At 36.6% G+C, this 27,401-nt stretch overlaps 1 protein-coding gene across 3 annotated transcripts in view; it reads right to left on the bottom strand.

Annotated features, from left to right (window-relative positions):
- Window positions 1-27,401, bottom strand: part of LOC122817133 (bactericidal permeability-increasing protein-like) — a 388,416-nt gene that overhangs the window by 247,177 nt on the left and 113,838 nt on the right. For all 3 annotated transcript variants that reach the window (XM_044090325.1, XM_044090327.1, XM_044090326.1), the window contains exon 6: window positions 24,363-24,426. In XM_044090325.1, the coding sequence (XP_043946260.1) occupies window positions 24,363-24,426 (64 nt within the window). The remainder of the gene's footprint in view (window positions 1-24,362; window positions 24,427-27,401) is intronic.

Raw genomic sequence — 27,401 nt, 5'->3', positions numbered from 1 at the left:
CCTACTGACTTTTAGACAAAAGAAATTGGTTTCCTTCAGACAAGCGTTCATGTTTGTACCTTCCTAGAAGTTGGGGGGGGGGGGGAGTAACAGCTATTTCTGTAAAGCTACATTTATTTGCCCTGTCTCAGAAGAATAAATATGTTGGTAGGGCACAGGTGGGCTTACCTCCTTCAGACACATACTTTCTAGTTTTGTGTCAGAATCTAGATTTGTTTCTGTTTTTTTTTCCAAAATGCTTTAGATCATGTATAATGAGTTTGGCATTTGTGTTTGGTCATTTATGTTTCATGACTGCTGGTCACCATGATTGAGGATTAGAGATTGTCAGAAAGAAATCTCTAAATTACAGGTTTGTGTGGTGGTATGACATTGGCAAACAAATTTAAGAGTTAGCAAAACGTTGTACTGAATTGCAAATGGTCCAAAATTCATCACCATTCATACACTTTAGAATGACCATCACTGCTTTGACTGCTTTGATATTTTATCTGTACGGATTCTGAACCACTATATATGGGCTGTCTTTTTAATGTGTCTTTCTAAAAAAAAAAAAACAAGGCAAGCACTCCAAATCAAATGACTGAAAACTGTAGTCAGAGTGCTGCAAAGGATATTACTATGAAATTAGTGATTTATGTGGGGAAGCGCTACACCTACCACTTCATATAATGACCTCAGAGAAAATGCAATTTTTTTTTTGCCAAAAAAAAAAAAAACAAGAAAATCTGGTATGACTCCTTTTCTCCATCTTTGAATTTGGACAAAAACAGTTTTGAGACATACTGCTCTATTTTTCATATTTCAGCACCTATGTTTTAGCAGAAGAAATTACAAATTTTAACTTTTGTTTATGCATACCAGAGTAGCATTAATACTGACAAACGCAGTACCTGTCTGACGGCCTGTGATGTCCTGCACTGTCCCAGTAATTAAGGAGCCTCAATCCTCACCACTAACACCAGGGATGGACGTGCAGATTGGGAGGATGACAAATACACACAGTAAAGTACAATTTCCCATAAGAGCACACAGAGATTACAGTCAGTCTGGAGCTGGTTTCTCCCTCTCTGTCCAGATCCCCAATAAAACTTTTCACTGGCACAGCTATAGGGTTAAGATCTCAGCTGAGTGGTCAAGCCAAAACCTCCAGCACTCTCTCTGTCAAACCAGTGCCCAAGTAGCTCACACACAAACACACACACACACACACACACACACACACACACACACACACACACACACACACACACACACACACACACACACTTTGAGATTTGATTTATATACAAACACACAGACACTCTTGTGGAAGGCTGGGACAGATTCACTAGCTATGCCCCCTTCTGCCCAGACTGTAAGGTAGTAATCACTGCCACCAACCAGCTCTTTATCAGCTACTATAAGGCCCTTCCCAAAGGGTGACCAATTCTACTGTGCAATGTTACTATTATCCAAATGGTAAGTGTGACCAAACTGTTAAGGCTGTTTAGGAGTGGCCTATAAAGTGCCACATACTGCATATGCAAGTACTCTAAGAGCTTAAATATCTCTAAACAAGCCAGCCACAATTAAAAGGTTTAAATATATTTAATAAATAATAATAAAAGCACAAGACAATACTGAATAACTCAATACAGTGTTCAGAATCACAGGAAATATTTTAAAACAACATTGCAGAACAGTCTCACATAAATACAGAAAACATCTAGATTAATCTTACTATATTCCTATATATCTTTAAGAGAAATCACTGTCCCTAAGTCTTACCTACAGAGCCAGGCAAATGCAAGTGCTGAATGGATGTGTTCAGATCCAAGGCAAGATACAAAAATGCACAGACTCACTCTCTGAGATAGTTCTTAAATTGCTATCAAACATTTCTGCTGGGTTATCTCAGAATACATCATACTTGTCACCTCTGCCTTTAGTTTCCAGGCTAACAGAAACTTAAAAGTTAGCACCCCTGTGTCAAAAATACTTATCTGTTAGAAGCTTGCCTGGAACTGGAAGTTGTAAAACAGTTACACACTTTTACCTTTGAAACCTGTAATTATTTCTGTTTCCAGACAATAGAAATAATTTTTAGCTGCAGACATTCTGTCTTCTAGCTGTGCTAAACACAATTGTAAAACTCTTTACTTGTCAACTTATTTTCTTAGAGCTTTGCAAGTTAACTCTGTTCTTTTCCAGTAAGGTACACTGTGGCTACTTGATGCTCAGCACATAACATACAGTTTTCTTACATTTGTAGGACAAGTATACAAATCTTATTACTATTCACAAATGACATATAATTATTTACAAAATTCTAGCTAGCTGGGCTGGCAGCCTTCACACAGCCCACAAGTGGAACCACATACTCTCTTTACATGACCGTCATACAGCAGCTGCAAGCCTAACTTAAAATATAACAAAAGACAAGCCAAATGGCTCAAAAACATGTAAACAGTAATAAAAATAAAAAAAAGTGAGCCCCAAGGCAACATATGCGTGAAACAGAAGTTTATTTAACATTAAATACTGTCAAAGTAAAACCAACTAAGCGCTTTCGCCAAGAAACATGAATTGGCTTAATCAGAGTCAGTTATGTTGTAACTTCCTTTATATACTCTAATTACTTAAGCAATTATTCATGATTTTGCTTGCATCAATGAAATTACCCTGACTAAACTAAAAGGTATACATCCCCTGAATATGTCATATACAGAATAACATGCTATAAACCACAATAATCGGTACATTTAAGATAAAAATAGTGTTAATAGTAATAATGAACATAATAGTATAAAACATTGTTAAAAAATAAACTTAAAAATGCAAAACATAGTTGATCTGTTACTTGCTGTCAGATAAGTGTTTTCATATTATACTTGAAATTAAACCTCTGCTGCCCTTTGCTTCAAAAAGGGAGCTATTGAACTATAGTCATTTAAACCTGGCTTGCAACAAACATTTAATCTCAGTTGCCATTTAGTTTCTAATTCTAATTCATCACCTCCACCCCTAGAGTCACGCTGCACTCTGTCAATGACAAAGAATAAAACTCTCTTATAATTGGGACACTCTTGAGTGTGAACATATAAAGCATTGTTCATTTTTTTATTTTTAATGTCTCTAAGGTGCTCAGTAATGCAATCCCCTAGCCTTCTTTTGGTCTTGCCTGTGTAGAAACCAGGGCATGATAAGCATGTAGCTAAAGAAATCACCATAGTGGTATTGCAGTTGCACCTGCCCGGTCATCCTATAGTACGTTCAAAACTTCTTATAAAGACGTGTATCATCATTTATATTTTTACAGGTCTTACAACTACCACATTTGTACATCAATGACCTGTCTTTGCCTTGTTTTCTGTTGACACTTTCAAGAATATTCTTTAGATTATACCCTCTACTGTACACAAACTTAGGTTTGTGCCCCAACTTTTCCTTCGTTTCATTGTCAAAGTGAATTTCCCATATATTATTAACACTTGATACCAAGTTTGATGGTTCTGTAGTGTATTATAATACCAAAACATTGCTGTCTAGTTTGCCCGTGTTGGTTCTGTTAGTATTTAGACCCACTTTTAAAATAGGCTTAAATGTAGCATTGCTTTTAAGCATAACTTCTCTCTTCACTTTCAGCAGAAGACTTAAGGTGTAGCCTCTATTTAGGAATATTCCAATTAATGTATAGATCTCTTTTTTAAATGTTTTGTCGCTACTAATAAGCCTAGATAACCTAACCATTTGGCCTTTTATTATACCCTTCCTCTGATGGAAGGGGTGGCAACTGTTTTAGTGCAGTAGCATATTGGAACAGGTTTCCTTTCTGTGGATACTACTGGCTAAGGTGCCCCCAGCAATGTCCTTAGTCAACTCAATATCTAAAAATTCTATCTTATCACAGTGACATTTGAACTCAAGGATAGTGGTTGTGCCATTGATGTATTTTACAAAGTCATTCATCACATGTTCCTCTCCTCACCATAAAATTAGTATGTCATCCACAAACCTCGCATACAACAATACATTGGCCTTAAAGGCAGAGGAAAAAACATTTTCTCTCCCATTCTAGGAGAACCAGATTCACAAAGCTAGAAGCACATTTGCCCCCCCCCCCCCATAGCCACTCCTGCTTCCTAATGATAGAATTCACCTTCAAAAATCATAAAGTTGTTAGTCAAGACCACGTCCATGAGTCCAACTAATAAATTGATCTTGGATTGATCTACTGATTTGCTACCCATCAAACTTTCCCTGAAGAACTCTAACCCTTCATTGTGGGGGATTACTGAGAACAGGTTGAACATGTCCACAGTTAGGAAACAAAAATCCAAATTCTCTGTATTTATTTGTCTTAATAATTCCAAACAGTGCAATGAGTCTTTGAGTATATGTTGTGCCTCACTTACCACGAAACTTAGCCATTTATCTATATATGCTATATTGGTTCAGTTTTAGAAACTAAAGCTGCTACTATCGGCCTAAGGGGGGGGGGGGGTTGTACACATTTTTATGAACCTTTGGTATTCCAAAGATTACTGGTGTTCTTGGTTTCTCAACTGTTAAATATTTTATGTCCACAATTTCTATTTCATTTTGAAATAGAACATCAAATAAAAAAATCAATCCTGGCATAAGCTCTATTAACAGCATTTCTTGAAGTTCTGCTATAAGTTTTGGTATCATTCAGTATTTCAAACATTTTGGAACTGTAATCTGTGTGAGACATAATGACTACCCCCCCCCCCCCCCCAATCTGGTTTCATTACACAGTGCATCTTGTTTCCTGCCAATTCATTCAAAATAGTGGCTTCATCTCTCGTAAGATTGATAGTGTTATATTTGGTCTCTCTGACTATTTTTCTAAATTGTTCACATAATTTCTCAAAGGTTAGTATAAGTGGGTGATTGGGGGGATGAATGTGCTCTTTTGTTTGGCCACCAAGTTCTTGTCCAAGCCTACATTACTGTTTTTGAAATATAAACTGAGATTCAGTTTTCTAATATACAGTTTTAAGTTAATCAAAACATTTGTAATGTCAGTCTTATAGTTGGGTACAGAAAATACAGCTTTTTTAAACAAGTTAAAATGTCTTCACTAACAATGACATCACTGTAATTGTAAATAAAAAAAATCACTTTCCAAAATATTACATTCCATTGCAACATGAGAACAATCATTTTCAACTACAGTCATTCAATGAATCTTGGTCAGACATAGTAGTTGTGTTAAATAATTCAGTCAATGAAAGTCTCGCCTCCAGCCCTGCTGTTGTCCCCTGTTAGAATAATTGCTGTTCCTGTTGCTGTGAACATTGTAGCTCTGCCTGCCCCAGGGGGGTCCGTTTCTCTTGATTTTTCAGTCTCTTGGACCTCCTTAGTTGTTGACTCCCTGAAAAGAATAATCATTATTCCCCCTGGTGTTGTTAAACCCCCTTTCACCGTCAGAACTATTGTTCTGAATATTTTCATTATTTTGAGTTCTATACTCATGCACATTTCCCTGGGGCTGTTTTCTCCCTATATATGAATGAATGAATAAAAAAGAGCAGGACCAGTGCCCAAAATCTTTGTGTTTGTTGAAATAACATTTTTTAATTTACGAATTTGGTTGTCCTGCAGTTTGTTACAGTGCTCGTATACAAGTTGGTTCTCCCTATATATGCTTGATTATTTGAATAATCAGCTCTGTCTCTGTCAAGCTTACCTTACTTTCTCAAACTGTTCTCTTTTACAAAGTTATTAATGTCTTTAAGAACATTCTCATACTTAAATTTGTATTGCTCAAAAAGTAAATCTGAAATAATACTTTGATTTAAAACTGAAATCTCATTTTGCAAAACAGCCAACTTACTGTTGTTGTTTCTGATAATGATGTCCATCATTTCAAAACCTGTCTTGTCAAATAAAGCTACAAGTTCTCGAAAAGCAGAAGACCCTTCCTCAATCCCCAAAGGCTGTTTCTGGACTCGTAAGCCTTTGGGAACTTGTTTGAGAGCAACTGATTTGTTTAAAAATGCTTTGTCTAGTTGAAGTGTTCTATACTTTCTACAAAGCTTATCAAAGGTACTTAACTGCATTTTAATAACATTTCTTGATTGGGAATAGTGTTTTCATTGAACAAATCTGCTTCAAATGCTGTAAGCCATTCATTCATGTCTGTATTAACTCTATCTGGCCTCACGGTTGCTGGGATGGTCCTCGTTGATTCCTGGGCCACTGGGGAATGCAAAGTAAACAGTTCAGCTTGTGAGTTAGTCAGGGTATTGGTAGATACTCTTGTCAATCTTCCTTCCATCACTACAGAAGTTAGTCTATGAAGAGACTGGTTAAGTTGAACCAGCAAGATTTCCATAATTAGTAAGAACCAAAATAATGCTATGAAAAAGCGTTTCCTCACAAAAAAAAAGCCACGGAGCTCAAAATAAATAAAATATAACAAAAGATAAACCAAATGGCTCAAAAACATGTAAACAGTAATAAAAAATAAAAAAAGCAAGCCACCAAGGCAGTATTTGCATGAAACCCAAGTTATTTAACATTAAACACTGTCAAAGTAAAACCAACTAAGCGCTTTCGCCAAGAAACATGAATTGGCTTCATCAGAGTCACTCAGTTATGATGTAACTTCCTTTATATACTCTAACTACTTAAGCAATTATTCATGATTTTGCTTGCATCAATGAAATTACCCTGACTACACTTAAAGATATATTTCCCCCTGAATAGTTAACTATTTTAACTATATTTTATACTATTATGTTCATTATTAGTATTAACACTAATATTTTTATCTTAAATGTGCCGATTATTGTGGTTTACGACATATTATTCTGTATATGACCACATATCCGCAAGTTTTATAAACCCCAAAACTGAATGGTTATCCACTGAACTCAAACATCTCTTATATCTAAGAGATGATGTATGGAAAAAATGGAAACAGACCACCACAACTGACAAGCACACCTCCATTATATTCTTATGTAAGCTAGCTAAGAAGTCTATCAGAAGGTACAATAGAAATTTCCAAACACAGTAACAAATTACCTTTTTACAATCTCTCAAACACTTTTAGAAAGAAGTTAACTTTCTTACAGGAATAAAACCTCCTCATGATACCCTGTCTATAAACACCATTCAATATGGTACAACAAAACATTCTCCAGAAGATTTCCTTGAATAATTTAACAATCTCCCATCAATAAACTCCACACCACCTACAGTTCATCCACTGTTCACCACACCACAATTCATCCCCCTCTTTCAATTCAAGCTAGTATGTCCCTCAAAAGTCTCTATTCCCTTGAACATATTTCCACTGACAACCCTCCTGGATCATTACATTTAAACTTCTGGTTCATATTTATCTCTGCAAACAGCATCTATGTCTTCCTGTCACCCATATATATAATCTATGTCTCACACAAATCATCATGGCACAGATTTGGAAAACTGTTCTAATTAAACCCCTCCCAAAGCAAACCAACCCAAAAGATACCTCTCACTTCCATCCAATATCCCCTCTTCTTTCCTACATTCATTATCAAACTTCCTTATGACCTCCCACATCTCCTAGTTATCCTCTATACAGATGACATGGTCATTCACGGATCAGGTCATTCTCACACCAACATTCAATGCCAACTACAGTCAGACTTACATGAGCTCCACCAATGGCTTATAAACCATAAACTACTTCTCAACTCCATCAGTACCAAAACCAAAACAATGCATTTTGAAACTCTGCAGAAAATTTGCCAAGCACCTGACTTTTTAACTTTCTTTGACTTACACATCCATTCCATAGAGACAACCTCCACTTTCAAATACCTAGGATTATGGCTTCATCAGTTACTAATTATAGTTTTATCAGTTACTAAACTTCTTTTTCTACACAGAGAAAGTAAGAGCCAAAATAAACTCCCTCCTCTTCTGGGCCAAAAAGATTCCCCCTTTTCTAACCCAACCAGCCAGGACAGCCAATGGCAAAAGAATTTTCCTTTCTCAGCTTGAATATGGGCTCCAAGTTTTTGCTTCTGCCACAAAGAAAAACAGTGCCACACTCCAGACTCTCTCTAACAGCATCTGCTAATTCATTACAAACTCAACTGTATGTGAGCAACACTAGCACTTTAGAAAAAGCCAAATGGTTACTCAAAAAACAAAGATCTAACTTACTTTTAGGATCCCAGTTCTACAAATTACTCCGGCTCCAAACATGTACCCCCTCACTGCTAGACTTCATGAAAAAAAAAAACTCCTCAAACAACCTGAGACACTACTCACAAGCCACATCAACTCTCATTATCCATAGAACCAAACTCCACAGCCTCATCGCAACAAGGAATCATCAAAAATCTGATCAAAGGCCCATGAAAAATAGGTACAACTGGCCAAAAATATGTATGGTGGTTAGTATAAAATTATGCAACCCAACCCACTCCAGTGGAATTGTGGATACCAACTTTTAAACAAAAATTGAAGAATAGACAAAATATTAAACAAAATATAAACAGAAGAATAATAATGTTTTATTTATATTAATATTTTAACTTGTATCAAACTTTGAACTTGTGGGAAACTAAAATACAATTCTCTTTTATAAAAATAAAATGAACTGCTTCGACACATATTAAATTACAGAAACCATAACCTGAACAAAACTGTTTTATTTATATTAACATCTGAACTTGCATAAATCTTTGAACTTGTATAAAACTAAAATACAATTTTCTTTTATAAAAGTAAAATCAACTGATACACTCGTATAAAATTAAAATAAATACAATTTATGTAAACTTCATCCAATTATTTAAGTTTACCTTGAAGGTGCAAGGGTGCTACTCAGCTTGCCACATAGTGGAAGTTTGTGCCAGACATGAGGAATATGCTGGGATATGAATCTAACATGCCAACGTGCCTTATTTATCTGTTGAAGAAGGCTTAGTTATTTTAACCTGGTATTTGAGAAACCATTTATTTCTGTGAAGAAATGTCTACATAGATATCTCACACTTTCCCATTTTATTCTCTTCAAACTTCACTCCACCATTTCTTAAAAGCATTCTTGTTTTTGCCTCCTTTGCACTTTCCTAATCAATCTAATTTTTCATTCGTATTCAGTCTGCCAAACCGATACTATACATTGTATGTATGTAATCGTGTTATGCTCTGTACAGTGGCATAACTTAGCTTTTATTCTTCAGTTCCCCTTTGCTCATTATACAGCATAGGAGTCTAAAAGTCTTAACCACCACATTTTTAAATTCTTGTTAGTACGTCATTAGTGATGTAACCAGAAATGCTGGGTCTTTATCCTGACTTACTGCCTTCAGCCTCTAGCTTATGTATACTCACAGAAAAGTCACTGCCAAGGGCAGGACCATGCAGCTGACAAGGAATCCCTACTATCATCTATTATCACCTACCTATACTCCCCATGTCACTTATATGGTCTCTGTCCCCACCACTGCTGTCATCTTTAGTTCTCTTCTCAAGCTGTTACCTTCCTCATCTTTGGAAAGTACTCAATCCAGACTGCAATGGATATGCAAGTACTCAGAAGCAACCCAGACATGAAAAACAAAGCAAAACAGACTTCAGATGAGTACATCCTCTAGCACAGTCAGTAGAAATGAGTGTCAGACCCTTTTGATGTGGAATAATGATGAACAAGGACTTTTTAAGACTCAAAATGAACATTCCACATAATAAGGTACATTTGAGAGCTTGACTATAGTGTAGACGATTACATCTCCTTGGATGAAAAGACAGTTTGTAGTGTCTAACTTCCTCTGTCTCTCAGTTTTTCTTAGCATTAAACCATTCCAGCATTGTTTGTGTGGGGAACTGATATAGTGCTTTGGGGGCACAGATGTTCTTGATTTTGTGTCAAGATGTGTCAAGACATTTCTGCACTCATAACATCTGTGATTTTGTGGAAGCCGTAAAGATCACCGTCACCAAACTGCATAAGACATTTCAAAGACAAAATTCTTTGTTCTGTAGAAATGGATGAGAGTGGAAATTATTTCATACTAGTAACTTTGTGAATATCAGATATTTAGAAACTGTATCTGATTAGTTTCATCTATGTCCCTGATTCTTTTTTTAGGAACGTGGTGGTGCTGCGGTAGCATTGTCACCTCACAGTAAGATGTTGTTCTGTTCAATTCTCAGCTAGAGTGTCTTCTGTGTGGAGACATGTGTGAATGGGTGTACCTTTGTTGAAGGTTGTGCGTCAGGGCTGGCAACTCGGCACGTAAAAATCTACTGCCAATCATTAGCGGACCGGAGTTCCGCTGTGGCGACCCCTAACTGGGAAAAGCCAAAAGACACAACAACTGTAGAAATATACACTAAACTCTCAGTTAATTGGCACCCAAGGGGATTGGTAGATGCTGGATAGCTGTAGTCTCTGGTTGCTTGAGAGTTACTATTAGAAATAGTCCTGACTAATACTGTACCCCTATACTATTTGTTTGGTTTGACTTCCTCTTAGATTGGGGAGAGAGGAAATGTATTCTTATCTTCCTTTTTAAAACTCTAAAACTCTAAAAATGTAAGGTATGTTTGTGTGTGTGTGTGTGTGTGGGGGGGGGGGCAGAAAGTGCAACACATGAAAAATTGTACTGTGTTCTTTGACTTTTTTTCCTGGTTGCTTGAGAGTTCTAGTTGCTTGAGTTCCTGTTAACTGAGAGTTTACTGTAATTATAGCAGAAATGCAAGGTTGGACAAAGGCAATCTCCAGCCACCCCACTTGTTACTTGCCTGGCACCAAGAACTAGTGGGGAAAATGGCGCTACACCACTAAGATATATACAAGCACAAAACAGCCAGTTGACATAATTAGCATTCTCTGTTCACTGAAGAATCACTCTCTCCTCCCATTCACAGTCTCCTTCTTCCTATGACATAAGTGATGAGTGCACTGTTTTGATGTCTCTCCAAAATGCGACAGTTAAATCTCCATCTCTGCAAAAAAAGATGGGGGGGGGGTGTGGAGAGGAAGGGGGAAGAAAAGGACAAACAACATCAGTATCAGTATGATCCACTAGTATACAATTCATAATCTGCTTGGGCTAGTCTGCACTACTCGCTCACCTGCACACCGCTACAGCACCTCCAGCTCACCTTTGCATTGCAGCCCATGGGTGCTTGAACCTGTGGCACCCCAGACTGAATACATTGAGTGCAGATGTCCAGTTTTGTTCTGTTTATTTAATTCTGAAACCTTGCCAGTGAAAGGAAGTTTGGTGAACATTGCAGCTCAGCATCTCATGTTGAGAGAGAGAGAGCAGCCATGGCCGTCGTTCTGCAGAAACATCTTGTTTTGTTTATTTATTGGCATTCCAACTAGCTTGCACTCAGTAAATGCACATTTGATGCTTCACTTTCCAAATTTCCTAGCTGATGTGTTGGTAGTAAGAACTGATGGTGTACTTTTCGACTGGCAGCATCTTCTTGTAGCTTTTGGCTGGATAGATGTCTCCAAGTCATGTGCGGGTGGGTTATTAATAGGTCCGTATTGCGGATTTTGTGTTTATCCATGCAGAGTGCAAAAAATTGTGATTTGATGATACCATTTGACAATTCGTGACACCCAAAAATAGGAAATTCCGATGGACTTTGTACGGTTGAGAGGTATGCTCCACAACACTGCACATGGTCTGTCACATCAACTCTCCTTAACCCTAGAACCAGACTTCAAATTACTGCACAAGCTTTGTCACACCAGATTTCATTACCCCTAGAACCAAACCCCGCAGCACTGCACATGCTCTGTTACACCAGCTGTCATTACTCCTAGAACCAAACCCCACAGCACTGCACATGCTCTGTCATACCTGCTCTCATTATCCCTAGAACCAAACCCCACAGCACTGCACATGCTCTGTCACACCAACTCTCATTACTCTACAACCAAACTCCACAGCACTGCACATGCTCTGTCACACCAACTCTCATTACCCCTAGAACTAAACTCCACAGCACTGCACATGCTCTGTCACACCAACTCTTATTACCCCTAGAACCAAACTCCACAGCACAGCTCACACCAACTCTCATTACTCCTAGAACCAAACCCCACAGCACTGCACATGCTCTGTCACACCAACTCTGATTACCCCTAGAACCAAACCCCACAACACTGCACATGCTTTCTCCACTCACGCAAGCTCTCCTCACTGATACAAAGGAAATCAACACTTGCTCCAAGTTCAGAATGAAAATTAAAAAGCACTTATTCATACAAGCCCAATGCTTGTACTTGAACACAGAACTTGTCACCTAACCTGTCTCCTTTCCAAGTCTCTTCTCCTCTCCAAGATTCACTGAAGATTGAATCACTTTAGAAACTAATGTATATTTTATATATTGCACTCTGCATGATTGTACATTGCACTGTGCTTGTTCAACAGAATGTATATATCTATTTTCTCTATGTAATTAGTCTAAACTACTCTGTTATTGCTTAGATTTCTGCAGTTTTTGTTTATGAAATGTTTTGTATTTCAAGAAAGCTGAGCCTGAAATTGGTCAATATTGATGAGTATACTCTCCCGGTAAATAAACAGACATAAATACATACATACATATATACGGGAGCTGTTTATAATCTCGAAATACTGAAATGTCGAATTTCGGTATCTCGAGACTATAAACCTGAATGTTTAAAATAGTGAAAGTTCATAATCGCGAATTTGAATATCTCAAATTCGTGGTTATGGCCTTACGCTAAGTGATGTTTGGGATTGTGTGTTTATGGTGTGCGGTTCTGTCTGTGGATCTAGGTGTTTTGTCAGGTAAGTGAGTGTTTTGTAAGGGATTTGAGTGGGGATTAGAGTGTGTTTGAGTGTGCTGATATGTTTGATGTGTGTGTGAGGGACTAGAGAATGTGCGTGTTTGAGTTTTGCTTTTGTTTCCTGTTTGTGCAATCTTGGAGTTAGTATACATAAGTGGGGGGTGTGGGGGGACTATGAGTTGTGTATGTGTGTAGTTTTTGTTTGTTTATGTTGTGATGTGAGTATTGTGGTGTATGTAAGGTGTAGTGTATGCGGTTTGTTCGGTGTTTTGAATTTCGCAGTTTTGGGCTTGGGGTTTTGTAGTTTTGGTGTTTTGTGGATTCGGTTTCATAGTTTTGAGATACTGAAATTTGATGTTTCAGTATTTCGAGATTATGAAGTGAATCCATATATACATACATACATATTCTAAATGCCCAGTGGTTATTTATATGGCATTATCTACCTCAGAGAATATTGGTAAAATGCCATGAATAATTTTCACAAGGAATGGACTCTCAGAACTGATTGCTATGGACAATGGCCTAGAGCTTACTATGGAAGAGTTTAAAACCTTTGTAAAGCTAAACAGTATAAAACATCCTCATTGATCTACGAATGGAGTAGTACAAGGGTTTATCAATATGGTCTACAGAGCAAATTTTGCTAAGACCCCCACTCAGAAACAGCAAAGCCCAATTGCATTTGGATTATTGTAACCAAGTAAGATTCAAAAGTATCACATAACTCCTGGCAATAATGTAATACACTGTGAGGCACAACTAAGTATAAAACATTTACAAAAATGAATTACACTAATGTATGCGACAAAATAGATCCCTTTCCTTTCTCTAATTAGCAATAAGTCACGTATCCATAAAAACATGTTTCTTTTCATTGAGAAAATGTTACAGCTGTACTCACTGCATATGAAAAATAAATAAATAAAATGACTGTATGGTGTCTATATTTAGACTTGTGTTTCTGTTGACAAAATCCCTGGGAATAAAAGGAAAAGCCACAATGAATGCTTAACTATTGTGCCCAGTTCCTTATTTTTCTGTATACTTATTATCCTCTTGGGTAATCTATACATAGGAGCTGTTCAATTAGAATTAAACTAGCTGCAAAGGATGTGTGCAGGACATCCCTAAAAGACTATATGTATGTATGTAAATATGTATACGTGTGTGTGTGTGTGTGCGTGTGTGTGTGTGCGTGTGTGTGTGTGTATATACATATATATATATATATATATATATATATATATATATCTATATATATATATATATCTATATATATATATATATATATCTATATCTATCTATATATATATATATATATATATATATATATATATATATATATATATATATACACACATAAACATATATATATATTTGGCTGGTAGTACCACTTCCACTATGAAAAAACAAACGTGGTCTCACACACACACACGTGCGCGTACACAAACACACACACACACACACACACACACACACACACACACACACACACACACACACACACACACACACAAAAATCATCAATAACAAATCATTAGTGCACACAACTTACATGCAGACTACACACACATCAAAAAGAGATTTTTTTTTGCAGAATGACAGTCCCCTGCCCATACTGCCATGTTGGGGGAAAACTCCAATAAGGATGGGGGAAACTCTGCAAAACTGTTCTACAGAGTCTTGCATATCTGATGTTGTGTGACTGGCCAGTTAAAATGAAACAAACTGGTCTCTGAGGAAATGCAGGATAACCAGTGATACCACAGCCACTTTTACTATAGTAGTAGCCACTATAGTAGATTTATGCTGTTTTTTTTTTTTGTGGAGTTATGTGGTTACAGCTATTCCATGAGCTTTAGCATTAGAAAAATGTAAATTATACCTACATATTTTGCTCTGAAGATAAATCAGATGCATCACTTTCAAAAATGTTTAGAGAAGAGCAACTGAACTGCAGAGCACAGCTGTCAGCTGATGGAATGGAGTAATCGCAGTCTTTTGCTGAGCATGCATACCAAGTTTTCCTTTGTGCTAGCATTATGAAAACCATTAGCATAACTAACAAAAATAAAGGAACTTATCATGCAATCTACCCATTGTAGTGTACTACTGTTAACTTGCCTCTTTGAATATGAAAGTCAGGAAGACCTTCAGCATATTTAGATGCATGGCAAGTGCATATGTGAATACATATATGACTAGTTGTGTCTTTTTATGTAACAATCATCCCATGAAAGAAGTAATGATCTTTGTCATGCATAATGTGTATTATTTATAACCATGCAGGGCAGTAGTTTAGACTAGACACAGCAGATGCCACTTATCACTTCCTTAAAGAAGCACAGTTATCTTTTGTGTATATGTGTGACAAATCACATCATGTCACATTGGTGACATCTTAAAGGTTTGTATAATGCAGTGGACATCTATGATTATGGGCACAGTCCCCTGCTGCTATATTATGAAGCCATTGGTCAGTCGATGTCCCTGCAATGGATGCCTCTTTGCATAGCTGTACATGTGTGCCCCCCTACAGTGCATACCTGCCTCTTTCAGTTCCTCTTTTGATATGTAGAGTTTGCAACCTGTTCTTTTGCTGCTGCAGTGCATAACACACTCATTATCATTGTGTTATGACATCAGCAATCCCTGAGGCATTATATGCTGCAGTGCATAACACAATCATTATCATTGTGTTATGACATCAGCAATCCCTGAGGCATTATATGCTGCAGTGCATAACACAATCATTATCATTGTGTTATGACATCAGCAATCCCTGAGGCATTATGTGCTGCAGTGCATAACACCATTATCAGAATCCTGAACTGTTTAAAATTTGTAGTATTTAACCGTATAACAACTAGTATCTGTATGTTCGTAGTCTAGTAATCTCTTGGAGCTTATCTCCCCGGGACTCTACTGAAAATGGACATAAATCCAGTTAGACTATCCCTGTCAACAAATGTAAAATAAAATCATCACCATCTTCTTTCGGCTGTTCCAGTTAGGGGTCGCCACAGCGGATCACCTGTTTGCATTTCTTCCTGTCCTCTGCATCTTGCTCTGTCACACCAACCACCTGCATGTCCTCTCTCACCACATCCATAAACCTTATCTTAGGCCTTCCTCTTTTCCTGTTACCTGGTAGCTTCATCCTTAGCATCTTTTTCCCAATATACTCAGCATCCCTCTCAGCACATGTCCAAACCAATGTAATCTTGCCTCTCTGGCTTTGTCTCCAAACTTTCCAACCTGGGCTGTGACACTCTAATATACTTATTCCTAATCCTGTGCACCCTCATCACACCCAGTGCAAATTTTAACACCTTTAACTCTGCCACATCCAGCTCAAACTCCTGCCTTTTTGTCAATGCCACTGTCTCCAACCCATGTAACATAGCTGGTCTCACTACCCTCTTGTAGACCTTCCCTTTCACTCTTACAGGTACTCGTCTGTCACAAATCACTCCTGACACTCTTCTCCACCCACTCCATGCTGCCTGTACTCTCTTCTTCACCTCTCTTCCACACTCACCGTTACTCTGAACTATTGACCCCAAGTATTTATACTCATCCACCTTCGCCACCTCTACTCCATGCATCCTCACCATTCCTCTATCCTCCCTCTCATTCACACACATATATTCTGTCTTAGTCCTGCTGACCTTCATTCCTCTTCTCTCTAGAGCATATCTCCATCTCTCCTGGGTCTCCTCCACCTGTTCCCTACTCTCACTACAGATCACAATGTCATCTGCATACATCATAGTCCACGAGGACTCCTGTCTGATCTCGTCTGTCAACCTGTCCATCACCATTGCAAATAAGAAAGGGCTCAGAGCTCATCCTTGATGTAACCCCACCTCCACCTTAAACGCATCCGTCACTCGCACCGCAGACCTCACCGTTGTCACACTACCCTCGTACATATCCTGTACCACTCTTACATACTTCTCTGACACTCCTGACTTCCTCATACAATACCACAACTCCTCTCTAGGCACCCTGCCATATGCTTTCTCTAAGTCTACAAAAACACAATGCAACTCCTTCTGACATTCTCTGTACTTCTCCATCAACACTCTTATAGCAAACATTGCATCTGTAGTGCTCTTTCCCAGCATGAAACCATACTGCTGATCACTAATCATCATGTCCCTTCTTAACCTAGTTTCCACTACTCTTTCCCATAACTTCATGCTGTGACTGATCAATTTAATCCCTCTGTAGTCACTACAGCTCTGCATATCACCCTTATTCTTAAAAATCGGTTCCAAAACACTTTTTCTCCATTCCTCAGGCATCCTCTCACTTTCCAAGATTTCATTAAACAATCTGGTTAAAAACTCCACTGCCATTTCACCTAAACACCTCCATGCTTCCACAGGTATGTCATCTGGGCTAACTGCCTTTCCAGTCTTCATTCTATTCATAGCTATCCTTACTTCCTCCTTGCTAATCCACTGTACTTCATGATTCACTATCCCTACATCATCCAACCTTCTCTCCCTCTCATTCTCTTCATTCATCAACCCCTCAAAGTACTCTTTCCATCTACTCAACACACTCTCCTCACTTGTGAGTATGTTTCCCTCATTATCTTTTATCACCTTTACCTGCTGCACATCTTTCCTAGCTCGGTCCCTATGTCTAGCCAATCAAATAAATAAATAAATACAATTGTGTTATGACATCAGCAATCCCTGAGGCATTATGTGCTGCAGTGCATAACACAATCATTATCATTGTGTTATGACATCAGCAATTCCTGAGGCATTATGTGCTGCAGTGCATAACACAGTCATTATCATTGTGTTATAACATCAAAAATCCCTGAGGCATTATGTGCTGCAGTGCATAACACAATCATTATCATTGTGTTATAACATCAACAATCCCTGAGGCATTATGTGCTGCAGTGCATAACACAGTCATTATCATTGTGTTATGATATCAGCATTCCCTGAGGCATTATGTGCTGCATAAGATGTGCAACAAGCATCCCTGAGGGTGGCAAAATGTTTGCTGTATACTTCTTTTTCCATTACGCAGTTTGGAGTTTGTGTTGTACGCACTTGCTTGTTTAAATGAGTTGCATAGTATCACTAAATTATGCATTCATGTCACTGTGTTCTTGACTTTCTCATAATTTATGCAAAAAACATACAAGCAAAAGAAAAGGAAACAAATCTTAAGTGTATGTAACAAATCTATTTTTTAAAATTATGTTGAGCAGTAGTTGCTAACAGTTTGTTCCTTTAACAGTGATGCTGTATCCAGACCTTACTGACTTTGCAGTACCCATAGAAGTTGGGTAAAATGAAGGGAATCATTAATATTACTTCTGTAGCAGAGTGTTGAATAAAATGATGGGTCTTTACTTAGACCCTGTACACCCAGGTGGCTAAAGGGGATGAAGGCGATGGTCATTTCATATGCTGAACTGTGCCTTTGGTGTGTTTACTGCCAATGTAATATGGCTGTTCTCTTAGATAACAGTTGGTTCTTGGGCAGTCCTATCAAACTGTAAATATTAGCTTTGGGGACACAAAGGGAATTAATATACATAGTTTGCAACAGTTCTCAAGAAGTTCATCCAAGGAGCAGAGTAAAAGCATACACTGCAAGAAGGAAGAGACTAGGTTTTAATAAATGCCTCATTTGTTTACATACCCCCTCCCTAAAAATAACAACATCCTCTTGAAATCCAGTCATTTAATAATTTCCAACCTTCACACTGCCCAGTACAACGATATAGAGTGATAACCGGTGCACTGTAGTTATATCCTATATACATGAAAAGGAATGACTGCGATTTTAGCCATATCAGAAATATCATTTCACAATGGAAGTTAAAATGAAAGACTTTACACATAAAAAACAAATACAAAAACATTGTTATCAAGTCTAAAGAACTGAAACAAGGACCAGACACAACACAGGCACCCAGCTGCGCTTCATACTCATTCAGTTGTGAGGCTCAGCTCATTCTAGACAGAAATATTTATTGCCCATCCAGTAGGCAAACTTCATCTGATGAACATCAGAAGCTTGTTAAGTCCATCTGTACCTTTACCCTCAGCATTCCACTTATGAGAATCTGTACTCGCTTCATTAGAATTAAGCAAGAAACCTCATTCACTACCTCATATTCATATTTTTGTATTCAGGTTAGGACATTTTGTGAGTCTATAAATGTTTTAATCTCTTGCAGAAGAAAACACATTGACTAAAGCAGAGTATAACATCCTAATTTTAACACTGTCAGGTAGTTACTTGGTGCCATTTGAACCTGTTCACATTCATATATTAATCCTTATTCATTTCATATATTAATCCTTATTCATTTCATATATTAATCCTTATTCATTTCATATATTAATCCTTATTCATTTCATATATTAATCCTTATTCATTTAAGCCTTTTTCCCCTTTACTTATATTCAGTCTGTTTGAAGAATGTAATGCTTGAGGCACCACAAAGCTCAGAACTCAGGTCATTCATGTTTTATATCTTTACAGAAGGCATTAGAGGGAATATTGTTGAAGGTGCCTATAAATTACAAATTCTGCTGTGAAATGGACACTGGGAAATTGGAATGGATTTTGAACTGCTGTGGGACAAAATCTGAGGACAGATTTAGGTAACAAATCCAGACTGTACGATAAAACCAACACAAAATATTAATAATAATAATAATAATTATTATTATTATTATTATTATTATACATCTGTACTGACTGTTGAGTCACGGAGATGGAGCACAGTGACAATAACTAATGGTGCACAATTCACAGAATTAAAAATATAAAGCAGTGTGTTTAACTTTTCTTAGCAAAGTTTGCAGCACTATGCATCTGATGTATTTTATGAGTAGAGTGGTAATTTCACTTATGCATGCAGTGAAAAAATTACTCTAATCTTTCCGGATGTCTTGCGGGATCTCTAACGTCCAACAAAGCTGTCATCAAGTTAGGTAGAAGAGACATTTATTTAATGCTCCATTTAAAAGGTGGATCCTGAGAAGTGCAGCACCATAATACTGCAGCTATAGTATCAGTACTAGTACATGAATTGAAGTGCCTGGTATGAGAGTAGGACTTACAACCTCCTAATCTTCCTAGCATTTTCAACATCTGGAGAAGAGAAGAGAAGGATAATTGTTTCTCAGGATGCAACAGAAGCTGTTTGCTAGTATTTGAAAATAAAGGCATTGTATCTGTATGAGTTGCTGAAAGGAACAGGTACATGGGTGACTTGGTGATTGAAGCTCCACAAGTTATGATGATGTGCAGATATTAAATGTATGTTAATACATACAATTATTTGCAGAAGCTGTGAATTAAATAGCCCATTTTTGTTTGTTTTGCTTCTATCCCTCATGTAGTAATTTGTCTAAAATATTAAGATAGCTTTCACAGCTATATGTGAAAATGCCTCCACTTTGAGAAGGAGTAACAAAATTTCCTTCAATGATGTACACGTATAATCTGAGTGACAATAAAGTTTACTTTGACTTGACTTTGAAGATATTTTTATGGGGGAAGGCAATTTCGCATAACAAATGGAAAACCTCCTTTTAGTTTGCAACAAAGAAGTGTGGCTATAAGTAACTACCGTTGTCACATTTATGGAGTATTGAGTAGAAACAGTTATGCTTCCTGTTCTGATAGAAAATTGTAAGCTGTGTCTACTTTCACCAGATTAACTTTTAATTTACGTAGCTGCTAGTTATAGTACTTATGTGACAGACTTCATAATACAGTTTCAGAAATTCAGGGAGTGAATCATTTTCAGGTCTCACACCGATGGGGAATTCATAAAGTTAGAGCAAAACATCTTTTGTTGCACAGATATTTTAATCATTGCCTGAAGAATGGAATAACAGTAGAATAAGCATTGGGCATATTCTGAAATCTGGCATTTAGACTGATTACCATAATAAACCCAGTGCCACAATTACAGCTATTTTTCACTTTAAAACAGAGAAACAAGTAAGGTGATTTTTGCAAGACTACCTTAATACTTCCTTTTTGGGGTATAAACAAGGCATTCTGGAGTCAGGCTAGAAAAAGTGAATGGTCACAATGAACAGCTTTCAAAATCATTACTATATGTTTTTTTTATGTGCTACAACTATGAGAGCATTCAGCAGATTACAGCTATAGACATTGTTTTTTTGTAATGAAACAAAGAACAGATTGGTTTTGGAAAATTCTTTCCAATCATAATTGATATTCCTGATTGACAGTATAAATATGCAATTATTACTCAGAACCTGCAAATGTTGTTACATCTTTCCATTGTCTCATCACAGTACAAAGTTCCCATGATTACATTCATGCAGTACATAAACAAGGCTGTATCCATTATAGAACTGGAAACAAAACAAGCCAAACTATAGTATTCCTTTTGTTTCATAAGAAAGCAGTACTATAAGCTAGATTGCAACATTCAGTTGACACATAATGTTGCTGTTGCCATGCCTTTCAGACTACAAATGTGTTTCTGATCCGAAATATAAAAATCCATTCTGTCATTGGTAATATCTGAAATAATTCTACAGAAAATCCATTTTGATATCTATATTTTTGATATTTCAGTATTATGCTCAACAGTTCTCATTTTAATTCATTCTTATCAACGGATCAAGCTTTTATGTACATAAGAAATTGGGTGTGATTGTCCCTACTCCATACCAGTAATTGAGGAGCCTCAATCCTCACCGCTGACACTGGTGAGGGATGCTGCTAGGAGCAAAGATGGATACACACAGTATTTTTAGATGCAGCTCTCTGCACCAAACACAATTTCCCTTAAGAGCACACAGGGAGCATACTCCAGACCTGGGGGTTCGACTCTCTTTCTCTCTCCAGGCTTCAAACAAGACTCCACATTGACCACTTTTGAGGTCTGTGTCCCTGTTCCCAGTAGTTGACACATCCACTTGGATATTTGCTTTTCACACACACACACACACACACACACACACACACACACACACACACACACACACACACACACACACACACACACAGACACACACACACACACCTAGGAAAGGCTGGCACAGATTTATCAGCTGCGCCCCCTCTGTCCACACTATAAGGTAATTATGCTGCTACAAGTCAGCTACTCTAAAGCTCTTACAAGGGTACCCAGTTATACTCAGTAAAATTAATACCAATAAAAATGGTAGAGTCTGACCAGTGCAGCAAGGCTTTCAGGAGCAGCCAAAGTGTCACTAAAATAACCTTAGGTATTCTCAAGATGTTAAAAGTAGCTACAATGAAAGGTATAGAAATATTTAATGATAAATAATAAAAGAGAAAACATGAGAATACTGAATATCTAGTTCCAATAAACACCAGAGTTTCAAACACAGAGGATATAAAATAATACAGTTGGATAGAATCACTCAGATGTAGAAAAACAATACTTAACTAATCTCACTATAGTTTTCTTGACTGACTAAATAACCACTGTTACCTGGTTACTTACTAAAGCAAGGCAAGATGATGAGTGCTGAGTTGCTTACTACAGCAAGGCAAGATGAAGTGTGTGGATAAGTGAGATATCTGTGAGAGATCTTTCCTGTTAGGTTCCAAAGTGCTGCTGTGAGAGGTCTGGAATATCTCTCACTGATATCTAAAAAAATAATTTCAGTGCTGGTTATATAACATCAAATCTGGTCATTTGACTCTGGTGCAAAACACACCTAGAGCTTTGCTAACATCTGTTGCAGCATCTGAAAGGTATAAAACATTTTCAAAAACTTCCACCCTTCCAGGGTAGCAATTAGTTCTCCCCTAAGGACAACACAATAAGATTCCTAGACCTGGTTTTCCCTGACATTTTTTGTCTCTGGCTGCAATCAGACAGGTACGATAAAATCTTTATGGCTTAATCCAACCCATTTAATTTTCAACCTATTTTTCAAAATTAGCTGGACTAAGATTAATTTCTTCCCTTCCTGAATTCTATGTTAAAACATATATATTTAATCAGTTATAATAATAGTCTGACATACATGTATATCATCTCTTTTCTGTCCAGTAGGACCCACTGTTGATGCATTTTTAACACAAGTAACTTTAAAAATACATTTAACACAAGCATCTGTACAAATCAGTGTGATAGTCAAGTGACATAAAATTCTTTAGAAATCTTCAGCTAGCTATGCTGGCATATGTTACACATGCACTGCCTTTCTTTATTTCATGTAATAAAAAAGTCTGCAGCTGTCTGCAATGCTGGTTAGTCTAGTTTTAGATTATGTGACATCATGTTAGACTTCACTCTGTGCTGCCAATCTAGCTAATAAATAAATATCTTGTCTTGAACTGCTTTTGTGTTTCATTGGATTTATTGAAGATGGACAGTAATAAGGATCCTCTTAGTACTCTCATACTCGGACAATTTTTCTAAAAGAACCTAGCATGTTAAGGCAGCAGGAACTTCAGTTCATGACAGGGTATGTTTTGTCAGAAAGATAAAAAGAACTGAAAACAGGTATCATTTTATTGTTTTTCATTCTGCAGGATATATGGACAGTGAACAATCTTTCTTTTTAATTGCATATCAGCAGTGAAAGATAATAAGCTAGTAAATTAGTGCTTTTTGGTCTTAGACAGCATTAATGACATGCTGAACAGTCTTAAACAGTAAAATAATGTCTGTTAAATGGCAAAAACAATGAAAGAAAAAATATATGAGGCAATCTTTAACTGTTATGCAGACAGGAACTGATATGGCTTAAAGCAGACTGATGAATATAAATTCTCAGGGTTCTCTGAAGTTGATATATTAAGAACAGGAGTTAAACAAATTTCCAAGTTTAACTTTTTTTGCAATATAGAGTTCAGCTATGAACTGGTAAAAGCATCTAAGCAGTAGCACGTGTGAGTTCATCATGTTATTCCTAGCTTCCCAAGAAAGATGGATGAAAATATGTAATAATTTAAAGTAGTCAGCATTATGCCTAGCAATGTTTTTAGTATTTCTACACCAAGATAATTTAAAAACTGAACTGTAAAATGATAAGCACAAAAATGCAGAAAAAGTTGTTTTCTATAATGCATTTCAGTTCTTAGATGCTTGTAAAGCAGAAGGTAAGAAATGTGCCATAAATCATAAAGCTCTGGACAGGAAACTTCTTTTGCAAAATGTCTACACATTTAATTGACTATACATCTGGTTTATTGAACTGGACACTTGGCCTTTTATTCTTCAAAGAATATACTAGTTGACTTTCCTACCATTTTTGTCAATTATATTTCAGGGGAAAGAGAGACAAAAAAGAACAGTGATTGATGGATTTTAGGATTTAAGTGAACCAGAGAGTTCCTCAGCTGCTCTTATCAACATAGCAGATGACTAAGACATGTGATCTAAATATAGCCACCATGAATTAATTAGTGTTTTGCTTGTACATGTCAAACACGTAATTGCAATTCCACATATTCAGATGTTTTTGGTCCAACATTCCATTTCAAAACTGTATTTAAAAGCAAATACAAAAGAATAATCAACACAGTTAGCAGGTAATATACTTACTTTTTCATTCAGGGAATTGCGAATCGGTCCTTCCAAAGCACCAGTGAAGAGATTATAGAGCCAGCTGAGACACACAAAGAGAGAGAGAGAGAGAGAGACATTTTGTTAAAACTGTATTTTTATATGTATAGAAAATGCTTGACAATACATACAGTTTTCATTGCTTAGTGGTATAAATTTAAAAAATGACTATGTCCATGTGCAAATGTATATGATATATGTCTTTCCTGTATGAGGGTATCAAAATAAAACATCACTATAAGCAAGCAGGAAATGAGCCTACAGAGGGCCTTTCTGAAGAGCAAAAGCTAATAAAGACAATGAGGAAGATATGTTGTCAGATAAAACTTTGAACTTTGATGTGAAAGTTAACATACCACTCATATTACTTTTGTATGTAGGACAAGTGCACTTGTTACTGTACACAGATTCTTTGATTGTGTATTTTTAACAATAATAATAATAATAATAATAATAATAATAATAATAATAATAATATAATATAGTACTAAACTAATTAAATGGTACATCATGCATATATTTACATCTACTATACTGTATGCTCAAGACTTTAATTTGTGTAAATAATAAGAAAAAAAAGCAGATCGCTACAGAGGTTTAAATGGCATTGTACCTTTAAAACCTGTTCTGAGATCAAGGGGCCTGCCTTGTTGAAGTCTGCTACAGTGTATTTAACTGCTGCTTAGTTAGTTAAACAGTAGATCTGATTAAGTGCCTGTAATGGGTGTGAAAGTGCTTAACTTTTAGTTTTTATTTTGTTTGTTGTTTAAGTGACTGTGTTACATTCTGCTGTGCTGATTGGACTTTCTCTTCACTACAATTTAAAAAAAAAGACTACTTTGTATGTGCACTATAAGGAACATCTTTGTTTGTAATTGAGTCGTACCTCAAAAGGATCTGTTTTAAACATCCCACAAACACGCCTATATTATATTATTATCCTACGAAATGGATTAATGAAAACTCTACAACAAATTATTGGCTGAATGAATGTTACAGAAGAAGTTATCCTATAAGAATTCTTGTAGGAAGGAATGTTTGAATGATTATGCCAACTGCTTGCTATTTAAAAAAAAAAAAGCTAACATTTCTGGTGACTTGCAGAGGATCACTCATTGCACATGGTTTATGTCATTGCAATAGCCAAGCCAAACAGTAAGAAATGCAATGGGTACTTCAAAAGAAAGAGGAACCATATTACACTAAAAAAAAAAAAAACATTTCAAGTGACTTATGTAGGAGTCATCCATGTACACACCCATCACAATGTAAGATTCATACCTCACAGAAATCAGAAAATGCTGAACTAATATGAAAAAAAAACATTCTATTTAATGAAACAGAAGTAACCCAGGAACATGAAACAGGAACATCATCACAGTGTTGTGCACATAGGGAAAAAAAAGGAAGAAAAAAATTGAACACAGGAACATTTAAACTTTTAATATAATTATTGAAGCGATAGAAACTTAAATATTCCAGTCACATAGCATGCACATTCAGTATAAAGAAAGTTCAGTTACGAAAATACTTTAACTTCAAATGTTTTGTAATGCATATTTGAAGTTTCAATTTAATAGTAATAATCCATGGCTAGGGGTGGATGTGTCATATTGGGATTTGGAGTCTTAATAATTAATGTCTACTGTACCTAATATCTCTAAATATATTACCTTTGGGGACAAACAAAGTCGAGAAGAGGGAAACTCTTAAAAAATACAAACTCACCTTTTCCCTTTTCTCGCTCTCATGTGACCTTTAAAATATTGTTATTTATTTAACATTTGTTTGCCAGGATAGTCCAAATGGACAAGTGTCCATTTTCAGAAGAGTCCTGGGGAGAAAAACTCCATAAGTTTACAGACAGAAGAAAAATTTACAAAAGAGACATTACAGAGTAGTAGCATACAGATTGTAGACTTTACAGCCGTTAGTATAAGATAAGAGGATATTCCCTCTTTTGGTTGAAAATACAAGTGTACAAAATATACAATGAGAGTAGATAAGAACCTGGTAGAGCCTTGCAAGATATTTCACAACTGAATAATAGTATATAAATGTTTAAGTTTCCATATATACATTCAAGCAAATATATATGTAAGAGCATATACATACATATATACATACAAATATACATATCTATATATATATATATATATATATATATATATATATATATATATATACATACATACATACATACAAATACATACACATGCATATATATATACATATACTCACACACACACACACACACACACACACACACACACACACACACACACACACACACACACACACACACACACACACACACACACAAACACACACATGTACATTACACTCCTATATAGGTTATTGCTCACACATGGATAGGTATAGTTAGATGGTGATGTTTGTGTTGTCCAGGACAGATTAGGTATAGAAATAGTGAGTGGACGAGGCTTCAGGGGGTCAATTACAGTTACATAGATGGTTGGTGAAGAGGTCTGTTTTAAGTAGACTTTTGAAGGAGGGCGTGGAGTTTTGTAGTCTGAGGTCAGGGGGAAGGTTGTTCCATATCTTTGCTATTTCATAGGCAAATAGTGATTCCCCGGAATCAGATAGAAAGTTTATTAAGGTCAGTTTTGTAAAGATTAGTTAGAATTGGGGATGCATAAAGTAGAGTAGATAGGAGGTGGGTCCTGGCTATTGCAATTCGAGATTCGGTGGTTAGATAACTTTTACAGTGATAGAGGGGAAACTAGCTTTTTGTGGACTTTAGTGATGGTTGTTAATATGTGCTTTGTGAATTTGAGTTGCTGGTCAATGGTAACTCCTAGGAGTTTAGCCACAGTGACAGCGGTGATTTTGTTTTGCTGGTGGAGCGTATAGAGAAGGTAAGGTTGCTCATTTTAGTAGAGTGGAATAGCATTAGTTGTGTTTTTTGGGATTTAGTATGAGTTGTGAGTTGTTAAGCCAGTTCCATATTTCAGAGAAGGCTTCTTGGGCTTTTTGTTGGCGAAGTTGGATGTTGGG

This window comes from Protopterus annectens, chromosome 12.part0 (assembly GCF_019279795.1).
Source record: "Protopterus annectens isolate FY-2018-M chromosome 12.part0, PAN1.0, whole genome shotgun sequence".
Classification (NCBI taxonomy): domain Eukaryota; kingdom Metazoa; phylum Chordata; order Ceratodontiformes; family Protopteridae; genus Protopterus; species Protopterus annectens.
This window is presented reverse-complemented; position numbering and strand designations above follow the sequence as displayed.